This window comes from Engraulis encrasicolus, chromosome 23 (genome assembly GCF_034702125.1).
Source record: "Engraulis encrasicolus isolate BLACKSEA-1 chromosome 23, IST_EnEncr_1.0, whole genome shotgun sequence".
Classification (NCBI taxonomy): domain Eukaryota; kingdom Metazoa; phylum Chordata; class Actinopteri; order Clupeiformes; family Engraulidae; genus Engraulis; species Engraulis encrasicolus.
In genome coordinates, this window is record NC_085879.1 from 46,348,005 (window position 1) to 46,365,386 (window position 17,382).

General features: G+C 44.9%; 1 protein-coding gene across 1 annotated transcript in view; it reads left to right on the forward strand.

Annotated features, from left to right (window-relative positions):
* LOC134439705 (uncharacterized protein K02A2.6-like) overlaps positions 1 to 3,832 on the forward strand; it is a 4,461-nt gene extending 629 nt beyond the window's left edge. The window contains exon 1 of the mRNA XM_063189614.1: positions 1 to 3,832. This exon is cut by the window's left edge and continues 629 nt beyond it. Coding sequence (XP_063045684.1) covers positions 1 to 3,403 — 3,403 coding nt within the window. The 3' untranslated portion in view covers positions 3,404 to 3,832.
* The last annotated feature ends 13,550 nt before the right edge of the window (positions 3,833 to 17,382 follow it).

The window sequence follows — 17,382 nt, forward strand, 5'->3', positions numbered from 1 at the left end:
CAGATGCAATGGCAGTCACGATCCCTCAACCTGCCGTTTCAGGCAAGAAAAATGCCATTCATGCGGAAAAATAGGCCACATTGGGCGGGCATGTCGCAATGCAAGAAAGCAAAGTGATCAGAAAGCAAATAAAAAGGAAAGGGGCCGCAGCAGCAGTAATAGGGCACCCAGTGGGAGTAGTCACTCACACCATGTCAGTGTCGATTCAGATGACGATGAAACAGCAGATGCAGAGCAAGCTTTTTCAATGTACAGTATAAAGGACAGACATTCAAAAGTAAAACCAATTACAGTGGACATGGATGTTCATGGAGAAAATGTGAAATTTGAAGTTGACACTGGTTGTAGCATTACATTAATGAACGAGTCAGAATTCAATGCAAAGTGGAAAAATGGGAAAAAGCCCAAGATGGGGGAAACCAGTCTGAAATTAAAAACATATACAGGGGAAGACATAAAGGTGCTGGGAGTAGCCGATGTCAAGGTGAATTATCAAAACCAATGGAACAACTTGCCCCTCTACGTAGTGAGTGGCACTGGACCCAGTCTGCTGGGCCGAAGCTGGCTAGAACAGTTGAAGTTGAACTGGGCAGAAATTCACAACATGAAAGTAGCTGGGGGAGAAAGGCTGACCGTGGAGCAGGTGCTGGCACATCACGAAGATGTATTCAAAGATGAGTTGGGGACGTTAAAGGGTGTCAAAGCAACCATTAACATTGTGCCAGGTGCTGTACCAAGATACTTCAGGCCCAGGCAGATCCCTTTCGCCATGCGCCCCAAAGTGGAGGCCGAAATAAGCCGCCTCTTAAAGGACGAGATAATCACACCTGTCAAACACTCAGACTGGGCGTGTCCTGTTGTACCCATATTAAAGCAAGATGGGTCAATTAGGCTGTGCGGTGATTACAAACTCACCGTAAATCGAGTGTCCCTTCTAGAACAGTACCCAATCCCGAAAATTGAAGACCTGTTCACAGCCTTGGCGGGAGGCCAGCAGTTTTCAAAATTAGATATGAGCCACGCGTACGCCCAGATTCTGATGGATGAGGATTCTAAGAAATACCTCACAGTGAACACGCACAAGGGTCTTTTCGCATACAACCGCCTCCCTTTCGGCGTTTCCTCCGCTCCGGCCATTTTCCAAAGAACGATGGAGGGCTTACTGCAGGGCATACCAATGGTGGCTGTGTACCTGGATGACATTCTTGTCACGGGTCTAAATGCTCAAGACCATCTCAAGAACTTGAATGAAGTGTTGGGACGCTTGGAGGAGGCAGGCTTGCGTCTGAAGAGGTCAAAATGTGAGCTCCTGAAAGACGAAGTATGTTACTTAGGACACAAGGTGAATGCACAGGGTTTGCACCCAATGAAGTCCAAAGTCAAAGCAATCAGTGAGGCCCCGGCACCATCCAATGTCTCAGAGCTCAAAGCTTACCTAGGCCTGCTAAATTATTACAATCGATTTCTCCCAAATCTGTCCACACTGCTTGCCCCGATGCACCAGCTGCTTAGGAAAGATGAAAAATGGGTGTGGAAAACTGAGCAAGACGAAGCGTTCCATAAGTCCAAGGAACTCCTTCAGTCAGCTGATGTGCTAGTGCATTACTCTGCAGACAAGGAGCTAATTTTGGCATGTGATGCATCTCCTTACGGGGTGGGTGCTGTCTTATCACACAGGATGCCTGATGGGGCAGAGAGGCCGCTTGGGTTTATGTCAAGAACCCTTAGCTCCGCAGAGAAACGGTACTCTCAGTTAGACAAAGAGGGATTGGCTGTTATTTTCGGCATTCAAAGATTCCATAAGTACCTATATGGGCGGAAGTTTACGATCACAACCGATCATAAGCCTTTGATTACACTCTTCCATGAAATGAAACCTGTACCCCACATGCTCTCACCCAGAATCCAGAGATGGTCGGTTCTTCTCAGAGCCTACGAATACAAGATCATCTACAAGCCTGGGAAATTCCACAGCAATGCCGATGGGCTCAGCAGACTGCCGGTTCCATCCAAGCAGAAGGAGGAGGAGACACCTGAGCGGGTGCTGATGTTGGATCAGGTGGATGATATACCCATCAATGTGGCCCAGGTCAGAAAATGGACGTCCAAAGATGTCATACTGTCCCGAGTCTATAGTTACATTCTGAGTGGGTGGCCACTGGTACAAGATTCAGAGCTCATGCCATACTACAGCAGGCGAATGGAGCTGAATGCGCAAGATGGGTGTATCCTCTGGGGAGCGCGAACTGTGATTCCTCCACCAGGACGGACAGCACTCTTGAAAGCGCTCCACCAGTCGCATCCAGGCATGTGTCGCATGAAGGCGCTGGCCAGGTCTTACATGTGGTGGCCACAGATGGACCAGGAAATAGAGAAAAAAGTGAGTAAGTGCCAAAAATGCCAAGAGAATAGAAAAGCACCACCAAATGCACCACTGCACCCATGGGAGTGGCCGGAGAGGCCATGGTTGCGCATCCATGTCGACTACGCAGGGCCATTCTTGGGGAAAATGTTCCTGATAATCGTTGACGCTCACTCCAAGTGGTTGGAGGTTTACCCCACAAATGGCAGTACAACCCAAACAACCATCGAGAAGTTACGCCAGTGCTTTGCAGCTCAAGGCCTTCCACAGATACTGGTCTCCGACAATGGCAGCTGCTTTACAAGCTCAGAATTCTGCCATTTCATGGCTCAAAATGGCATTCAGCATATAACATCGGCCCCATTCCATCCCTCCTCAAACGGGCTGGCCGAACGAGCAGTGCAGACTTTCAAGGAGGGAATGAAGAAAATGGAAGGGGGCAGCATTGAGGCACGGGTTTCCAAATTCTTATTTAGCTATCGCATTACACCACAGACCACTACTGGGCTATCACCAGCCGAAATGCTGATGAACAGGAGGCTGAGGTCTGCCTTTGACCTGTTAAAACCAGACATTAAGTCCAAGATCGAGCACAAACAAATGAAACAAAAGGAGAACCATGACAAAACTGCTCGGCTGAGAAGATTTGGGACTGGGGATGCTGTGTACGCCAGGAATTATGGCCTGGGACCAAAATGGATACCTGCTACTGTAGAGTCACCAACGGGCCCTGTGTCCTACACTGTCATCCTGGGTAATGGCCAACGCATGAGGAGACATGTTGACCAGGTGAGGGCTCGTCATCCTGAGTCGTCACTGACCGTGGAAAGGACACCAGAACTTCCAGAGGCTCGCTCACCAGACGACGAGCCTGAAACATCTTCATGCCAGCCAGAGACAGCGCCGTCACCTCCTGGCCAGGTGAATCTGCAGGGTTCCGCGCCCGGACGACCAGACTCGCCTGCAGCCCCTTCAGCTGAGCTGCGCCGATCCACCAGGGATCGGGTGTCACCTCGATACTTGAAAGACTATGTTAGCTAGCAGTGAGATCATGTTGAAGAAAAGGCAAGAATGCGCCTTATGATCTCACGGAAGACAGGCAGTCTACCCTGTACTTCCTAGATTAAATAAAAAAAAAAAGTTGATGTTTACATACCGTCAAGATAGTGTTTTCATGAACTAGTTTAATTCATGATCTTGTTACCTCTAAATCTTGGCCTCGTTAAAATCTATGATTTGTTACAGTAAGGTGGGTATGTTACGTATTTTTGCATTTTACTCTGACATGTATTTCTATCTTAACAGTGGGGGAGTGTAGTAATCCCGTAGGTTTACTAGAAGTCCCCTAGGGGGCACCGTAGGATTACCATGGACGTTTGTAGTCTGTAACAGGCTTGCCTACGCCAGTTCAATGTAACCACACGATGACTGTAAGTTGCCCTGAAGTTCTCTGAAGATAAAAGAACCAAACCAGACCCATGTTGTGCGTGTCAGTTAATGTAGTTAAGATACTACATTTACCTCTATTGGGTGGGCATGTTAGGGGTTAAAATGTATTTAATATATCAGTGGTTCTCAACCTTTTTCGAACAGACGCCCCCTTGGGCTCATCACAAGCTTCCCAACGCCCCCTTGACCTCATCATAAGCCTGACAACACTCCCCTTAGCATTGAAAAATTAAATGGACTAACGCCCCTCAATGGCATCTAAGCACTGCCCCCTCTCAGATGTATTCTTCTCAACGCCCCCTTAGAGCTCCCCAACACCCCCTGGGGGGCTATACCACCCCCGTTGAGAAACACGAATATAAGTAATAATTAATATATGATGCGGTCAGCAGTCAAGGTCATGGGTGTGACTGCTGCTAAATAGAGGCCAAGACAGCGTCATGCTGCTTTGCTATGCCACCCAAATGAACTGGGACAGGTAATTGTGGGGGCTTACTGCCTTGCTGTGTGTGTGTGTGTGTGTGTGTGTGTGTGTGTGTGTGTGTGTGTGTGTGTGTGTGTGTGTGTGTGTGTGTGTGTGTGTGTGTGTGTGTGTGTGTGTGCGCGTGCGTGCGTGTGTGTGCGTTCATTTGCATGGTGCACGTGTTCCCAAAACAGATCTCTTGGTCAAGCTGCTGTTTTAGCATGCAGATTACTTTGGTGTTTTTAGTCATAGCACACCGTCACTGACTGTCTCTCTGTCTGTCACTCTCTTTCTCTGTCTGTCTGTCTGCCTATCTATCTTTGCCTGTCTGTCTGTCTGTCTGTCTGTCTCTATTTCTCTACCTCTACCAAACGCACCAAGACCAAAAGCATAACAATTACCGTTTTCCCAAACAGCATGGTTGACCCGCCTCCCTTGGTTTGCTGCTGGTTGACAAGGTTTCAGAAAAAATGGTTGGAGTTCCCGTTTTTTTCTGGAGATCAGAAACAATATTTACATTGCTCTTGACCTGACTAGAAGCAACACTGAAGATGTTGCATCACTAGGAGGGCACGGACTGTCTTGCACACCGTTAGACACAAAACATATGAAGAGCTCTTTTCCAAAATGAGATATATCCATTTTATAGAATGTTGGGAAATTGACATTTTTGTATTGGGCTTTCCATTGAATTGCATTGCCATTGAATTGCATTTTGTAGAGGTTTAAAAAATTATGTTCTGAAAACATTTGAATGGCAAGAATTCACACATAGATTATAGGACTTCTTAACAATGAATTCCAATATTAAAATGCAAAAAGTCAAAAATGGTGGATATAGCTTTTTGGAAAAGAGCAAAACATATATAAACCTATACAGTCCGGGTATGAAGTACATCCCAGCTTTTCTTAGTGCTGAGCTGTGTGTGAATTGTTGCATCGCCCGTTGGCGTGACAAGCTTACAATTTGACTATATAGTAGGAACCTGTGCATGCTCCCTGGGGTGTGTGTGTCTGTGTGTGTGTGTGTGTGTGTCTGTGTGTGTGTGTGTGTGTGTGCCTGTGTTGTGGAAAGCGTGTGCTTTGAGTTATTTCACAGAATTCACCTGTCCTCTGGGATACATTGGCTGTGTGTGTGTGTGTGTGTGTGTGTGTGTGTGTGTGTGTGTGTGTGTGTGTGTGTGTGTGTGTGTGTGTGTGTGTGTGTGTGTGTGTGTGTGTGTGCGTGTGTGTGTGTTTGACTGTGCGCTTTGTGTGTGATTCCCAAAATATACTTGCCTCACTTGGGACACTGGGTCTAGATATTGTATTGACCGTGTGTGTGTGTGTGTGTGTGTGTGTGTGTGTGTGTGTGTGTGTGTGTGTGTGTGTGTGTGTGTGTGTGTGTGGGTGCTTGTGTGTGTGTGTGTGTGTGTGTTGGAATTTTCTTTGACGTGGTGAGTATGGGTTTCGACTGTGCGAGTCCAAAAATACCACTCTGCATCCTTGGGGACAGTGTGTGTGTGTGTGTGTGTGTGTGTGTGTGTGTGTGTGTGTGTGTGTGTGTGTGTGTGTGTGTGTGTGTGTGTGTGTGTGTGTGTGTGTGTGTGTGTGTGTGTGTGTGCGCGCGCAGCACCAAAGCGCCACTGACCCGTTTACTGAACACCCCATGCTGGTGCATTACAAATGCCCTCTCACACAGTAGATATGCATCTGTATCTGTACACACACACACACACACACACACACACACACACACACACACACACACACACACACACACACACACACACACACACACACACACACACACACACACACACACACACACACACACACACACACACAGCATATACGTATGCCTTTCTGCATTTGGCATTCCAGTAAAAATGTTCTGTAGCTTGAGGATGATGATGATGAAGAAAGATAGACTGGGAAACACTGCTATAGATCTACTATACAGGAAGAAGATACAGGCTCCCAAACTGTACTGTAATACTAATAGGTTTCATTGGTCCCTTGGTCAATTAAGCTACTAAATAGCAGGTCTTAATGGTATGCATGTGTGTGCGTGTGTGTGTGAGTGTGTGTGTATACTTTTTATCTTCTGTATTTTATTTTATTATTTTCTGAGCAATAGATCTAGGTCAGAGTATGTGCAATATCTAGGGTTGTATATGCCTTTGGATGACTCAGGGCCAAACCTGGAACGTTGCGTGTAACACTAACAATGGTTGTCTGCTACCCTGTTTATGTGTTTGTTTGTTCTTTGTGGTCCTAAGTCTGTCTGTAGTGGTAATTTAATGCTAACTGTGAATCACACTTTCTCATGTCCATTTCTTTCCTGAGGAGACAATAAAGGATAATCTAATCTAATCTAATCTAACTACAAATATTCCACAGTGCACCTTTAAAGGGACACTGTGCAGGAAATGGTCAAAAAAGGTACTGCAACTATGCTGCTCTTTGAAACTGGGCTGCCTATTGCCAAATTTGATCTTCACATGAAAGTTTACTAAGTAATAAACACATATTTTCTAGTATGGTCCAAGTACAGTCATTTTTGCAGCTAAAAATGGCTATTTTTGGAAATTCAAAATGGCGGACCATGGAAAAGATCCCCCTTTTCATGTATGAAAAGTGCAATTTTTCCAGTCATAATGAATACTTAGAATCTGATGCTGGTGGTAAGTATTCATGAAAAAGGTAACATTAGTGAATGGGCAGCATGAATTCTGGAAATAAACAACTAAAAATCTCACACAGTGTCCCTTTAAGAACACACTATACAGTAGGTCAGTGGTTCCCAAACTTTTCCCCTGCACACCCCCTTGTACATTTTAATGTGGTTCGAGCACCCCCCACGCAAATTTATGGTGTGCTGATGGCCACGCAAGCATGGATTTACTGCGGATTCACTGCACATTATGCACAATCGGTTTGGGGAATCCTCTTTTCCAATAGTCAATGAGTTAAACTGCACTTCAGATGGAACCTTCCAGCATACAATTCACCATGCAATTAAAAACAAATTAATATTCATCAATGCTAGATATAAAACACACATATCCACCATTGCTCTATTCAGCTCGTGCACCCCCTAATGGCAGGCCGCGCACCCCAGGTTGGGAAACACTGCTGTAGATGATGACGAGGCTGCAAACAGTAAATGCAATATGATGGATGATGCACACAGTAGCTGCATGCTATTGATATCTCATGGTCAGCACAAATGAATACATCTTGAGACGGTTTTTATGTCAAGTTATATCCAGCTGCAGATGATGACAAGCTGAAAATAATTACAAATATGCACGTAGGCCTACACAGTTGCATGGAATTGATATTGCATGTTCAGCATAACTTACCGGTAATATACATCTTGAGACAGGTTTTATGTTTTATTTTGAGTGAATATTAGGTTTTAGATGATGTGGCATATAGCAGCGTGATATTGATATTTCTATATATTCAGCACAAATAAATGCATCTTTTGGCATTGTTTAGTCAGAGATTCTTTAAGTATAGAGATATGCCAACATAATAGGTTTCTATGGGCACCTAACATGACCAGGTTCCGGTCTGCCTAAAGGGGCGTGTCATAATGCTCCTAGCATTGAATAGAACAGTCCTCAGGTCTGCCTAGGTCTGCCTAAAGGGGGATTTCCCCCCCAATAATAGAACCCGGAAACAATGGGCCAATGGAACCTCTCTCTCTCTACTCTCTCTGGTTTAGTACTCCAGGCTGCTGATTATCCAATCACGGGTATCACATTTGTACTGCACCGTACTCAATACTGATCAGACGAAGACAGGTACAGGTTCACTCAGTGGCAGGCAGGAGCAGAAGCACACTTGATATCTGCAGAGTGAGCGAGAGAGAGAGAGAGAGAGAGAAAGAGAGAGAGAGAGAGAGAGAGAGAGAGAGAGGGAGGAGAGAGAGAGAGAGAGAGAGAGGGAGAGAGAGAGAGAGAGAGAGAGAGAGAGAGAGGGGCAGATAATAGATTCAGTAGCAGAAGGATACCTGTTATCCACAGTGTATAACACCTTCCAGCTATAGAGAGAGAGAGCGAGAGAGAGAGAACACCTTGCAGATGTACATAGAAAGCCGGAGAAAGGGAGAGAGAGAGAGAGAGAGGCAGAGGGATTCCATGAAATTAAATTTCCACTCAGTAGAGAGTGATAACGTTCACAGAAAATGTTCACTGGATGCTCCTGAATACAGCAACCACACCAGCTGTGCTACTGCAGCATACAAATGCGCAAACTTAGCTGTATATTATTAGGGCTGGGAGTTCTATTCCGATCCAGAAGGTTACGAACCAATTCGATCCACAATCCGGGATCTGGGTTGTCACTTTAACCCATTTATGTCTAAAATTCTAAGACCGGCTATAAAAACCTAAATATCTCAACCTTTGACACCCACACAAACATGAAATACCTTGGTATGAGAGAAAGAAGTGGGAAACTTGGTATGAGAGAGAAAGGTGGGATAACACTGGCACTATTTACTTTTATGTGTTGATCGATATTACACTTTTCGAACGTGAATCGATATTGGATCGTAATTCGATCTTTTGAACCCAGCCCTATATATTATAGTAGCATAGTATATGGTGTGACGTCATCGGTCGAATGCTCCATTCATTTCAACGGGGCTCCCCAACGTTCGCACGTCTGTTATTTTTCGATAACGGACGGGTTGGTCTATAACAGACCGCTGTCAATGGCAACAAGACTTTTCACTGCTAAAGCGACTTTTCAACAAGACTCTAATCAGCTGCTGTGATAGACAACACCTGTTGTCCTGGCTAGCTGTTGCCTAGCGGTGTTCCACAATGGCACTGTTTTGTTTTGCGCAGCAACAATCTTTTGACATTAAAAACTATAATAGACTTAACATTAAATAGGCCTAAAGAAATGTCCCCGCCGTGTGTGAATCATTTAAGTATATCCATATAATAAGCGGGTTAACTTTCGGCGAGTCGGTCGCTTTGTGGAATAGCAGCACTTCAGAGAGAACAAGACCCCTCCGCTCCGCGTCGGGGTCTAAAGATTCTCTCTGTCGTGCTGCTATTCCACGGTAGCGACCTTCTCGCCGAATGTTAACCCTTACATAGTATATTTCTGAGCTGTGTATTCTAGTAGCATAGTATCTTTCTGAGGGATTACAGATGAAAGGATCTTCACAAGTTAATTAGGCATTTGTTTCTTTGCATTCTCCATTGGTTTTAGTGTTTTTTAACGTGTGTGTTTTTATAATAACGACTGCATTACCAAATGTATTCGCTAACTAAATATTTTGTCCAAATTGAGTCCATACGAAAAACGGCCTTCACAACACCTTCTTTATCTTGTGATAAAGCCTTGTGGTCCAAATGTGTCCCGTTTTCGAGATGTACTAGTACTAGTCAAATTTTGCACTCTAATAGCCTACCAACATTTTGAAGGCACATTTCTCTGATTCAATGTTGGCGTAGTTACTGCACTTTGTCTTTGTAGGGCAGTATTTTCCAAAGTAAATTTAAATAAATGAATGAGATAACTTATATCACCCTGACATTTATTAAAGGCAGATGAAGATAAATCTGTTTTTAATTTTGTTTTTTATAGCAAACCACTGTTCAGGGATTTCTAATTTCAACAGAAAGATGTTTCCTGCATTTGGCAGCATAATCACTAAGTGCCATTGCACCCTGGGTAGATTTGCTGAAGAAAAAAAAACATTCTAATGTGTGAAAGTATTATACATAATATAATTATGTATATTGTTTTGTTTTTCCTTTAGGTTTTTGTATTTCATTTTCTAATCTTTTTATTTATACTATTTATTCATTGACTGATGGAGACTGGGACCGCAAACTGAATTGCCCTTCTGATGGGACTAATAAAGTTATCTGAATCTGAATCTGAATAAGGCAATGAACAAAGGAATCCAACACCACCCACATACAGTGGCTTTCCTAGTCATCTTTCTACACAAGCCAATGAGAAGAGATGCTAACCGAACTAACAAACACACAAATAGTATACAGTAGGACAATCACATAACCTGTTTGGTAGAGCTAATGTCATGATATGTCCAACCACGCCTACAGGGTCCAGACGGAGCCTAGACTCATGAGTCACGACCAGAGCCACACGGTCCGTGTCACAGTATGCATTCCAATATGCAGACTCGCATCTGATGGCAGAAAAAACATCAGGTATATTGGAAATTAGGATTGCCCAAAATGTGCAGCTGTGCAACATTCGCTTAGGGGGGTGCGCAAACCACATTGAAATGTACAAGGGTGCGCAGGGGGGAAAGTTTGGGAAGCCCTGGACTAGTGCATTCCAATATGCACACTCCCATCCTCCGCTTGTGCTTGTGGCCTCGGCCCTGCCTTCGTGGAGAAAATGATAAAAGTTTCCCAGCTGTCAGCCTAGCCACAACAACTTTTGAGGGACTGTTTGTCATTAACCATCCCAATTGCAAAAGAGAAAATGACATTAGAATTGTGCTTTTGGAGGAAGATATTGAAGTAATTTTCTATCATCAGTGACGTCAGCACGAGGTCACAAGCAAGTGAGCAAAGGAAGACAGAAGTCTGCATATTGGAATGCACCCTAAGGCTGAGTGTGATGTGGCTTCATCACTGTATCAGCAGAGGAGGAGGAGACTGAGGGTTCTTTACATTATCCTAATGCCGCGATCACACCGACGACGTTGAAAGAGCCACAACACTGCTGACTCCTGTCTGGAAAGCACTGGTCAGGAATCTCGACCAACCGAAGCTCGTGTTTAGAAAAATGTGAACATTCCATTGGCTGACGGACTGCTGCCGCCGAGCTCATTACATATTTTTAGATGAAGTTCAACTTCTGCCGCCCTCGGCTTTTTACGCTTTTGACGTCCTCGCCTCTAGAAACGCTCCCGGGGCGTTTACCTCGTTCGGCAGCGTACCTATGTTCCCACGCCCCATTGGTCCTACAGCCCATTGGTCCCACGTCCCACTGGTCCCACAGCCCATTGGTCCCACGGCCCATTGGTCCCACAGCCCATTGGTCCCACGTCACTTAGACTTTTTTTCATTTTTTAGGCCCATTGGTCCCACAGTCCATTGGTCCCACAGCCCATTGGTCCCACGTCACTAAGACTTTTTTTCATTTTTTAGGCCCATTGGTCCCACAGCCCATTGAAGTGTTTGTGATGTGGGACCAATGGACTGTGGGACCAATGGGCTGTGGGACCAACGGACCTAAAAATAAATTTAAAAATCTTAGTGATGTGGGACCAATGGGCTGTGGGACCATTGGGCCTAATTTTGAAAAAAACGCAAAAGTCTTAGCAATGTGGGACCAATGGGCTGTAGGACCAATGGGCTGACCCCCCTCGTTCGCTGCCTGCTCTCCCATACAAAGTCAATTACTTCCGCATCTTTCCACGCGTTCTGTCCTCGACCTGTGCTTGTGGCCTCGCACAGTGGTGTAGTCTACTATTTTATGGTGGGTATACTGTATATTTGAACATTTTATGAAGTGGGTATACTGAATATATTTGTGCTATTCAAAACAATGGATCAATCAATTTTAAGTGGTTATACTGAAATCCCTGAAATTTAGAAGTGGGTATACTCCGTATACCCGCGTTCTACGTAGACTACACCACTGGCCTCGCGTCTCGCTAACGCCCCTCCTCCGGGGACAAAACAATAAAGGTTGCCCGCTGTCAAAAATACGTATATTGTAGTATTGTAGGACTTTCCCCAATTCAACACCCCATTTTGCAAATGAGTAAAATGACCTTTGAGCTGCTCTTTTGCGAGATATTGAATTAAACCTCTTCTTGCAATGCCATCTCAATGTGAAACATGTGGCATGTGAAACTTCCAGCTTCCTCAATGGGCATTCATTGTCCGGTAGGGTAAGGGGCAGGTGCTTTAGCACCACTTCGTCACTGTTCAGCAACCAGAAAGTTGCAGGTCCAGCCCCACTATGTTAGCCTGATAAACCAGCCTAAATGTGAGACCGGAGTAATTTAGTCTGGCCCCGATGAATGATACCTCCGAAGATTGTTGATGAGAACAACCTGTTGTTTTTTCAAACCGTGCCGGCACTCTGACCAATCGGTGATCTTTGCCGTTGATGTGCTTTCCCAACGGTGTTGCGAGGTTCGTCGTCACTCCCTCAAAACCCCGCCCGCTTTAATTCAAAACAAATCGCTGCGTTGTGATTGGTTTTGCCAGACTCAGGGCACAGCGTTCAAAACGTTCTCAGATCCGAGGCCAGACCCACTCGCTACCTGTAAAATTTGGCGTCCAGCGGGTGGCGCTGATTTACCAGGCTACCACTATGTCTCACTCCTTGAGCAACACAACACTTAACCCCCAAGTTGCTTCTGGTGGCAGGGTGGTACCAAAGAGGTTGGATATATAATAAAGAGGAATCGAAACACACCCACTCAATGCAAAAGTGTGTGCTCAAAATTCGGTCTCCTAAGGGGGCGTTGCCCCTCCTTCTTCTTCTCTTTTCGTGGTGTTTGCACAAGACGTGCGCTACCGTCATCTACAGCACTAAGGGGACTCCATTTATTCCCAACCTCAAGACTCCGAAGGTCTCCTAAAGGGGCGTTCACCCGAAGTTAAGTGGATACCGGAAAAGAACCCGCCTGCTTTATCTCACTCTCAGATACGATTATTTGGTGGTACCCTGTGTCAAAGCCACGGCCACCAGTGTGTGAATGTGATTGTGAATGAATGAATGAATGAATGTGAGGCATACTGTAAATGTAAAGCATGTTGAGTGCTCGAAGGATTGAAAAAGTGCTATATAGTAAATGCAGTCCATTTACCATTGAATGTACAGTACAGGATGACACTGACAGACATAATATGTGCAGAGAGCTTAACAGTTCAGTAGGCATGTTGTGTGGGGGTGGATGAAGTCTACTTAACCCTGTTGTACATTAAAAAAGAAAACCCTACCCCTACTTGTAATCTGCACTTATTGTTCTGTATGCTCCCTGTACAGCTTTTAGCTTATAACTGCACGTATTGTTGCTATGATTATGTCCTTGATTGTAAATTACTTCTGCCAAGCGTAATGTAATGTAATGACAAATAATTTGTACGTATATGCAGAATTTACACAAGCTGTACTCTGACAGTCTTCAAATTAACAGTGTCAAGTGCACTAATGGCTCTTTTCCACTGCCGATTTTCTGGTAGGCCTACAGCTCGACAGAGCGTGACTCGGCCGCCACTTATTGCTTTACGATTGAGCTGTGTCGTGCCTATTCGAAAAGCAAAAAGTGGCGGCAGAGTCACGCTTTGTCGAGCTGTAGGCCTACCAGAAAACTGGCAGCAGATGTGACGGTAAGGCTATGTAGTGCACTTTAGCTATACAGTACTTTGCCACAGACACATCTCATCCAATCCGGGTAATGGGGGAGTGTGGGGGTTTTCGGGGCCCGCCCCTATAAAGAACAGGTGATTGAGAAGACGTGACGGATTATCTCTACCCTGCGGGCAATTAACCTAAAGGATCATTTAAAGGAGATATCGGGGATCCTCCGAAGAACCCCAAATGAACTGCCACGACAAGCGCTTGGGCTATCCGGCTATGATGAGCCAGTAGCGAGAGCTAGCCACTTCGCACGGGGTAAGCTAACAGTTCCTCCCATCTCTTCGCGTTACACTTCACACATTCAACAGTAGCATCGTACCCTGATACTAACACATTACTTGCATTACACATAGATTTAGGCCCTGGTATGCAGATAGGGTAATAGCAGAGTAGGTGCACATAATACAGAAAAGGGGCATACATGTAACAACAAGTGGAGTACAAAAGTGGAGCTAGGGTAAACTAACTGGGCTGCTATTTGCTAATAGACAACACAATAAGAGAAAAGCTGTGCAGACATTGTGTGTGCGTGAGTGTGTGTGTGTGTGTGTGTGTATTAGTGCGTGCACACGTGCTTCAGGCCTAAAACATTTGGAAAGCCTGGAAGTTTATCACACTCTTGGATTTCCACAGACAGACAAATATTTTCTCATTTAACTTACTGTACCTTCACATTAAATTAGATCAGATAAGACTCAACTTAAGTATCAGTTACACGTGTGGATATACTGTACAGTAGAATAACAAAATGCAGTCGATACAGTGGGCCTATATGAATACTGACACCAGTCAGGGTGTGTATTCAGAGCAGGTATGACAGGGCTTTGAAGAGATTGCAGCGGTTGACAGTAAAGTGTGTGCCCCCGAGCTCAGAACTATTGGCTAGTTTCCCCCAATCTCTCTCTCTCTCTCTCTCTCTCTCTCTCTCCCCTATCTATCTCTTTCTTTATCTCTCTCTCTCTCTCTCTCTCTCTCTCTCTCTCTCTCTCTCTCTCTCTCTCCCCTATCTGTCTCTTTCTCTCCCATCGCTCTCTCTCCCCCCATCTCCCTCTCTCTCTCTCCCCATCACTCTCACTCTCTCTCCCCCCATCTCTCTCTCTCTCTCTCCCCATCACTCTCACTCTCTCTCCCCCCATCTCTCTCTCTCTCTCTCTGTACCACTTCAGGCGTTTTAGCTTTTCGCTGCTTCTTGATGATATAATCGATAGGGCTGCTTAGCCATAGTGACACGTAACAAGCAGCTCCCTGCCACTCCTGAGGAGTGAGTTTAGTCAAGGTTGCAGCGGAGCGGGGAAGGTTAAGGAGTATAGCTTCGGGCTATGTACTGTATCTGGATATAAAGAAGTCAGGGGAACAAAATAACATTGAGGCTTATGCATTCAGGAACAGTCACGTGGACAAGACAAGGTTAGTTTTATAAAGTACTTGAGAGAGAGAGAGAGAGAGAGAGGGAGAGAGAGAGAGAGAGAGACAGAGAGAGAGAGAAAGACAGAGAGAGAGAGAGAGATTGAGAGAAATGAATTTGAGTGTAATTTAAATGTGTGGAGCACCATCAGTCATACCCACCATTATACCCAGTAACAGTTCTTATGGTTTACATACAAGTTTTTTCTCCTAAAATTATTTTTGAAATGTACTTATTTCAGTTTCAAACCCTCGTAACCTTAGAAGCAATAGCGTACTTTAAATAATATTTGTACTTTTCAAAAAACATGCATTGACTATTAAATTGTGTGTGTGCGTGTGTCCGTGCATGTGCTTGCCAGCATGTACAATAAGACAGTACTACCTGCCTGTTTATGTAAATCTTTTTGCAGGCAAAGTGATCAACATGTAAAAAAATGGCCAACAAAATATAAATATGTTCAAGACGTAAACATATATAACACCTTCCACTCCTAGATTCACACATGGGAGGTAAACAAGGAGCATCTGTTCCGATTCATCTTTGTCATTTCAATGAAAATGATCTTCATCTAAATGTGCTTTAGGATCTACATACTCCTGCTGTGGCCTGTCTCGTACCCACGTACACACGGGAGGGAAACAAGATTTATCTTCTTCATGACATGGCAGACAAATAGGCTTTCTTTTACATTTTATTACTTACTGTATGTTGGCCTCCATGCACTGCCTTTTATCCTACTTACAAAACTCACAGGTGGGGGTGTCTAGAGCAGTAATGGTTAAGTGGTTAGGGTGGGAGCGTACCTAAAACCATGGGTCCCCGGGTCCTATGTAAGCCGGTCTTTGTATGAGACCGGAGAACTTAGGCGTCAGACATACCAAAGCCGAACGGAACGGACGCGAGACGAACGCTCTCTTTCTGCCTAGTTTCGGCCGGTATGTTCTACTCTGCCTTTCACACTGACAGCGTCGGCGTGCGCGGCCAGTCCTGTTCAAAACCCTCCCCACAGCCAAAGCTAGCGTGCTACTTTGGCATTCATTTGAATGGGACACCGCAGGTCGCCGGCGTGGAAAAAACGCTCGAGTTCTATTTTCCAAATGTAGTGCGGTGCGGAGCCGGCTCCCGCACCGCTGATGCCCGACTACCGCCGGTTGGTGTGTAAGGACAGATATGTTTCAATGTATTTTCACCGACGCTGGTAAAAATCATGGCCGTTTCGCAACGCTTTACCGCCCTAGTGTGTGAGAGCCCTTAGGGCCCTTTTTCTGTTCCAATATTCCAAACTAACATGAAAAGTATTGTATCAATAGCCTAATTGATGCCTTGGGCAGTTTGGTGTGGGGATACAACATACAGCAAAAGCATAGTAATGTGGGTATGGGGGGCTGTTTCTCAGTACACAGTACATAAACTCACAATGTAATGTAATGTAATGTAATGTAATATAATATAAAACATAACATAACATAACATAACATAACATAACATAACATAATATAATAAAAACATATTTTATTGTCATACCAGCATGAAAATTGCCTTTGGTCTCACTGTATAAACACACAAATAGTCATGCAATGCTCCAAACAAAACACATACAGACCATTGCCTCCATCACCGCCCTTCCTCAACCCTTCCCAGCATACACATCATATAGAGCAGTGGTTCTCAAACTTTTTCCATCATTCCCCCCCTCAGAGGGTCTGAATGCTTCCGAGCTCCCCCAAGCAACAGCAGTACTCGCGCAGATTAATTTTGCGATCGCTGCGCAGAATCAAAGGAAATGTGACTGGTGAAACAAAGAGGGACTGCAGTCGAATGCAGATGTGTGTTCATTTCCTATGCTATTCAAATGCATGACAAGAGCTTTAAACGTATTGACTTATTGATGAGACAGGAAATCATTTCCTTGTGGGAAAAAAAAACAAAATCAGATGTCACACGCCTCCACGCCCCCCCAGGGGGGGCTTACGCCCCACTTTGAGAAACACTGATGTACGGTACAAGTCAGGCTCACCTTCAGGGAAAATAGAGCTTATTACACTGTGGCTTCTTTATATTCCCGCCTTGTCTCCCACTCGGTCTCAAAGGTCAAGAGCGAGTTTATTGCCGTCTCCAGTAGCCACGGCGATCACCAAGCCAGTCCCTCTTCGATTGCCACGTCGCCATGGGTTACAGTAGGTGCCTCCAAGTCTATAAACATCCCATAATCCTCTCTGTCTTTTCTTCCTCTCTTTTCCCCTTTCCTTTCTTTCTTTCTCTCTTTCCTTCTTTCTTTCTTTTTTTTCCTCTTTCGTCCTTTCTGTCTGTTTTTCGTCCTTCTCGGCCACT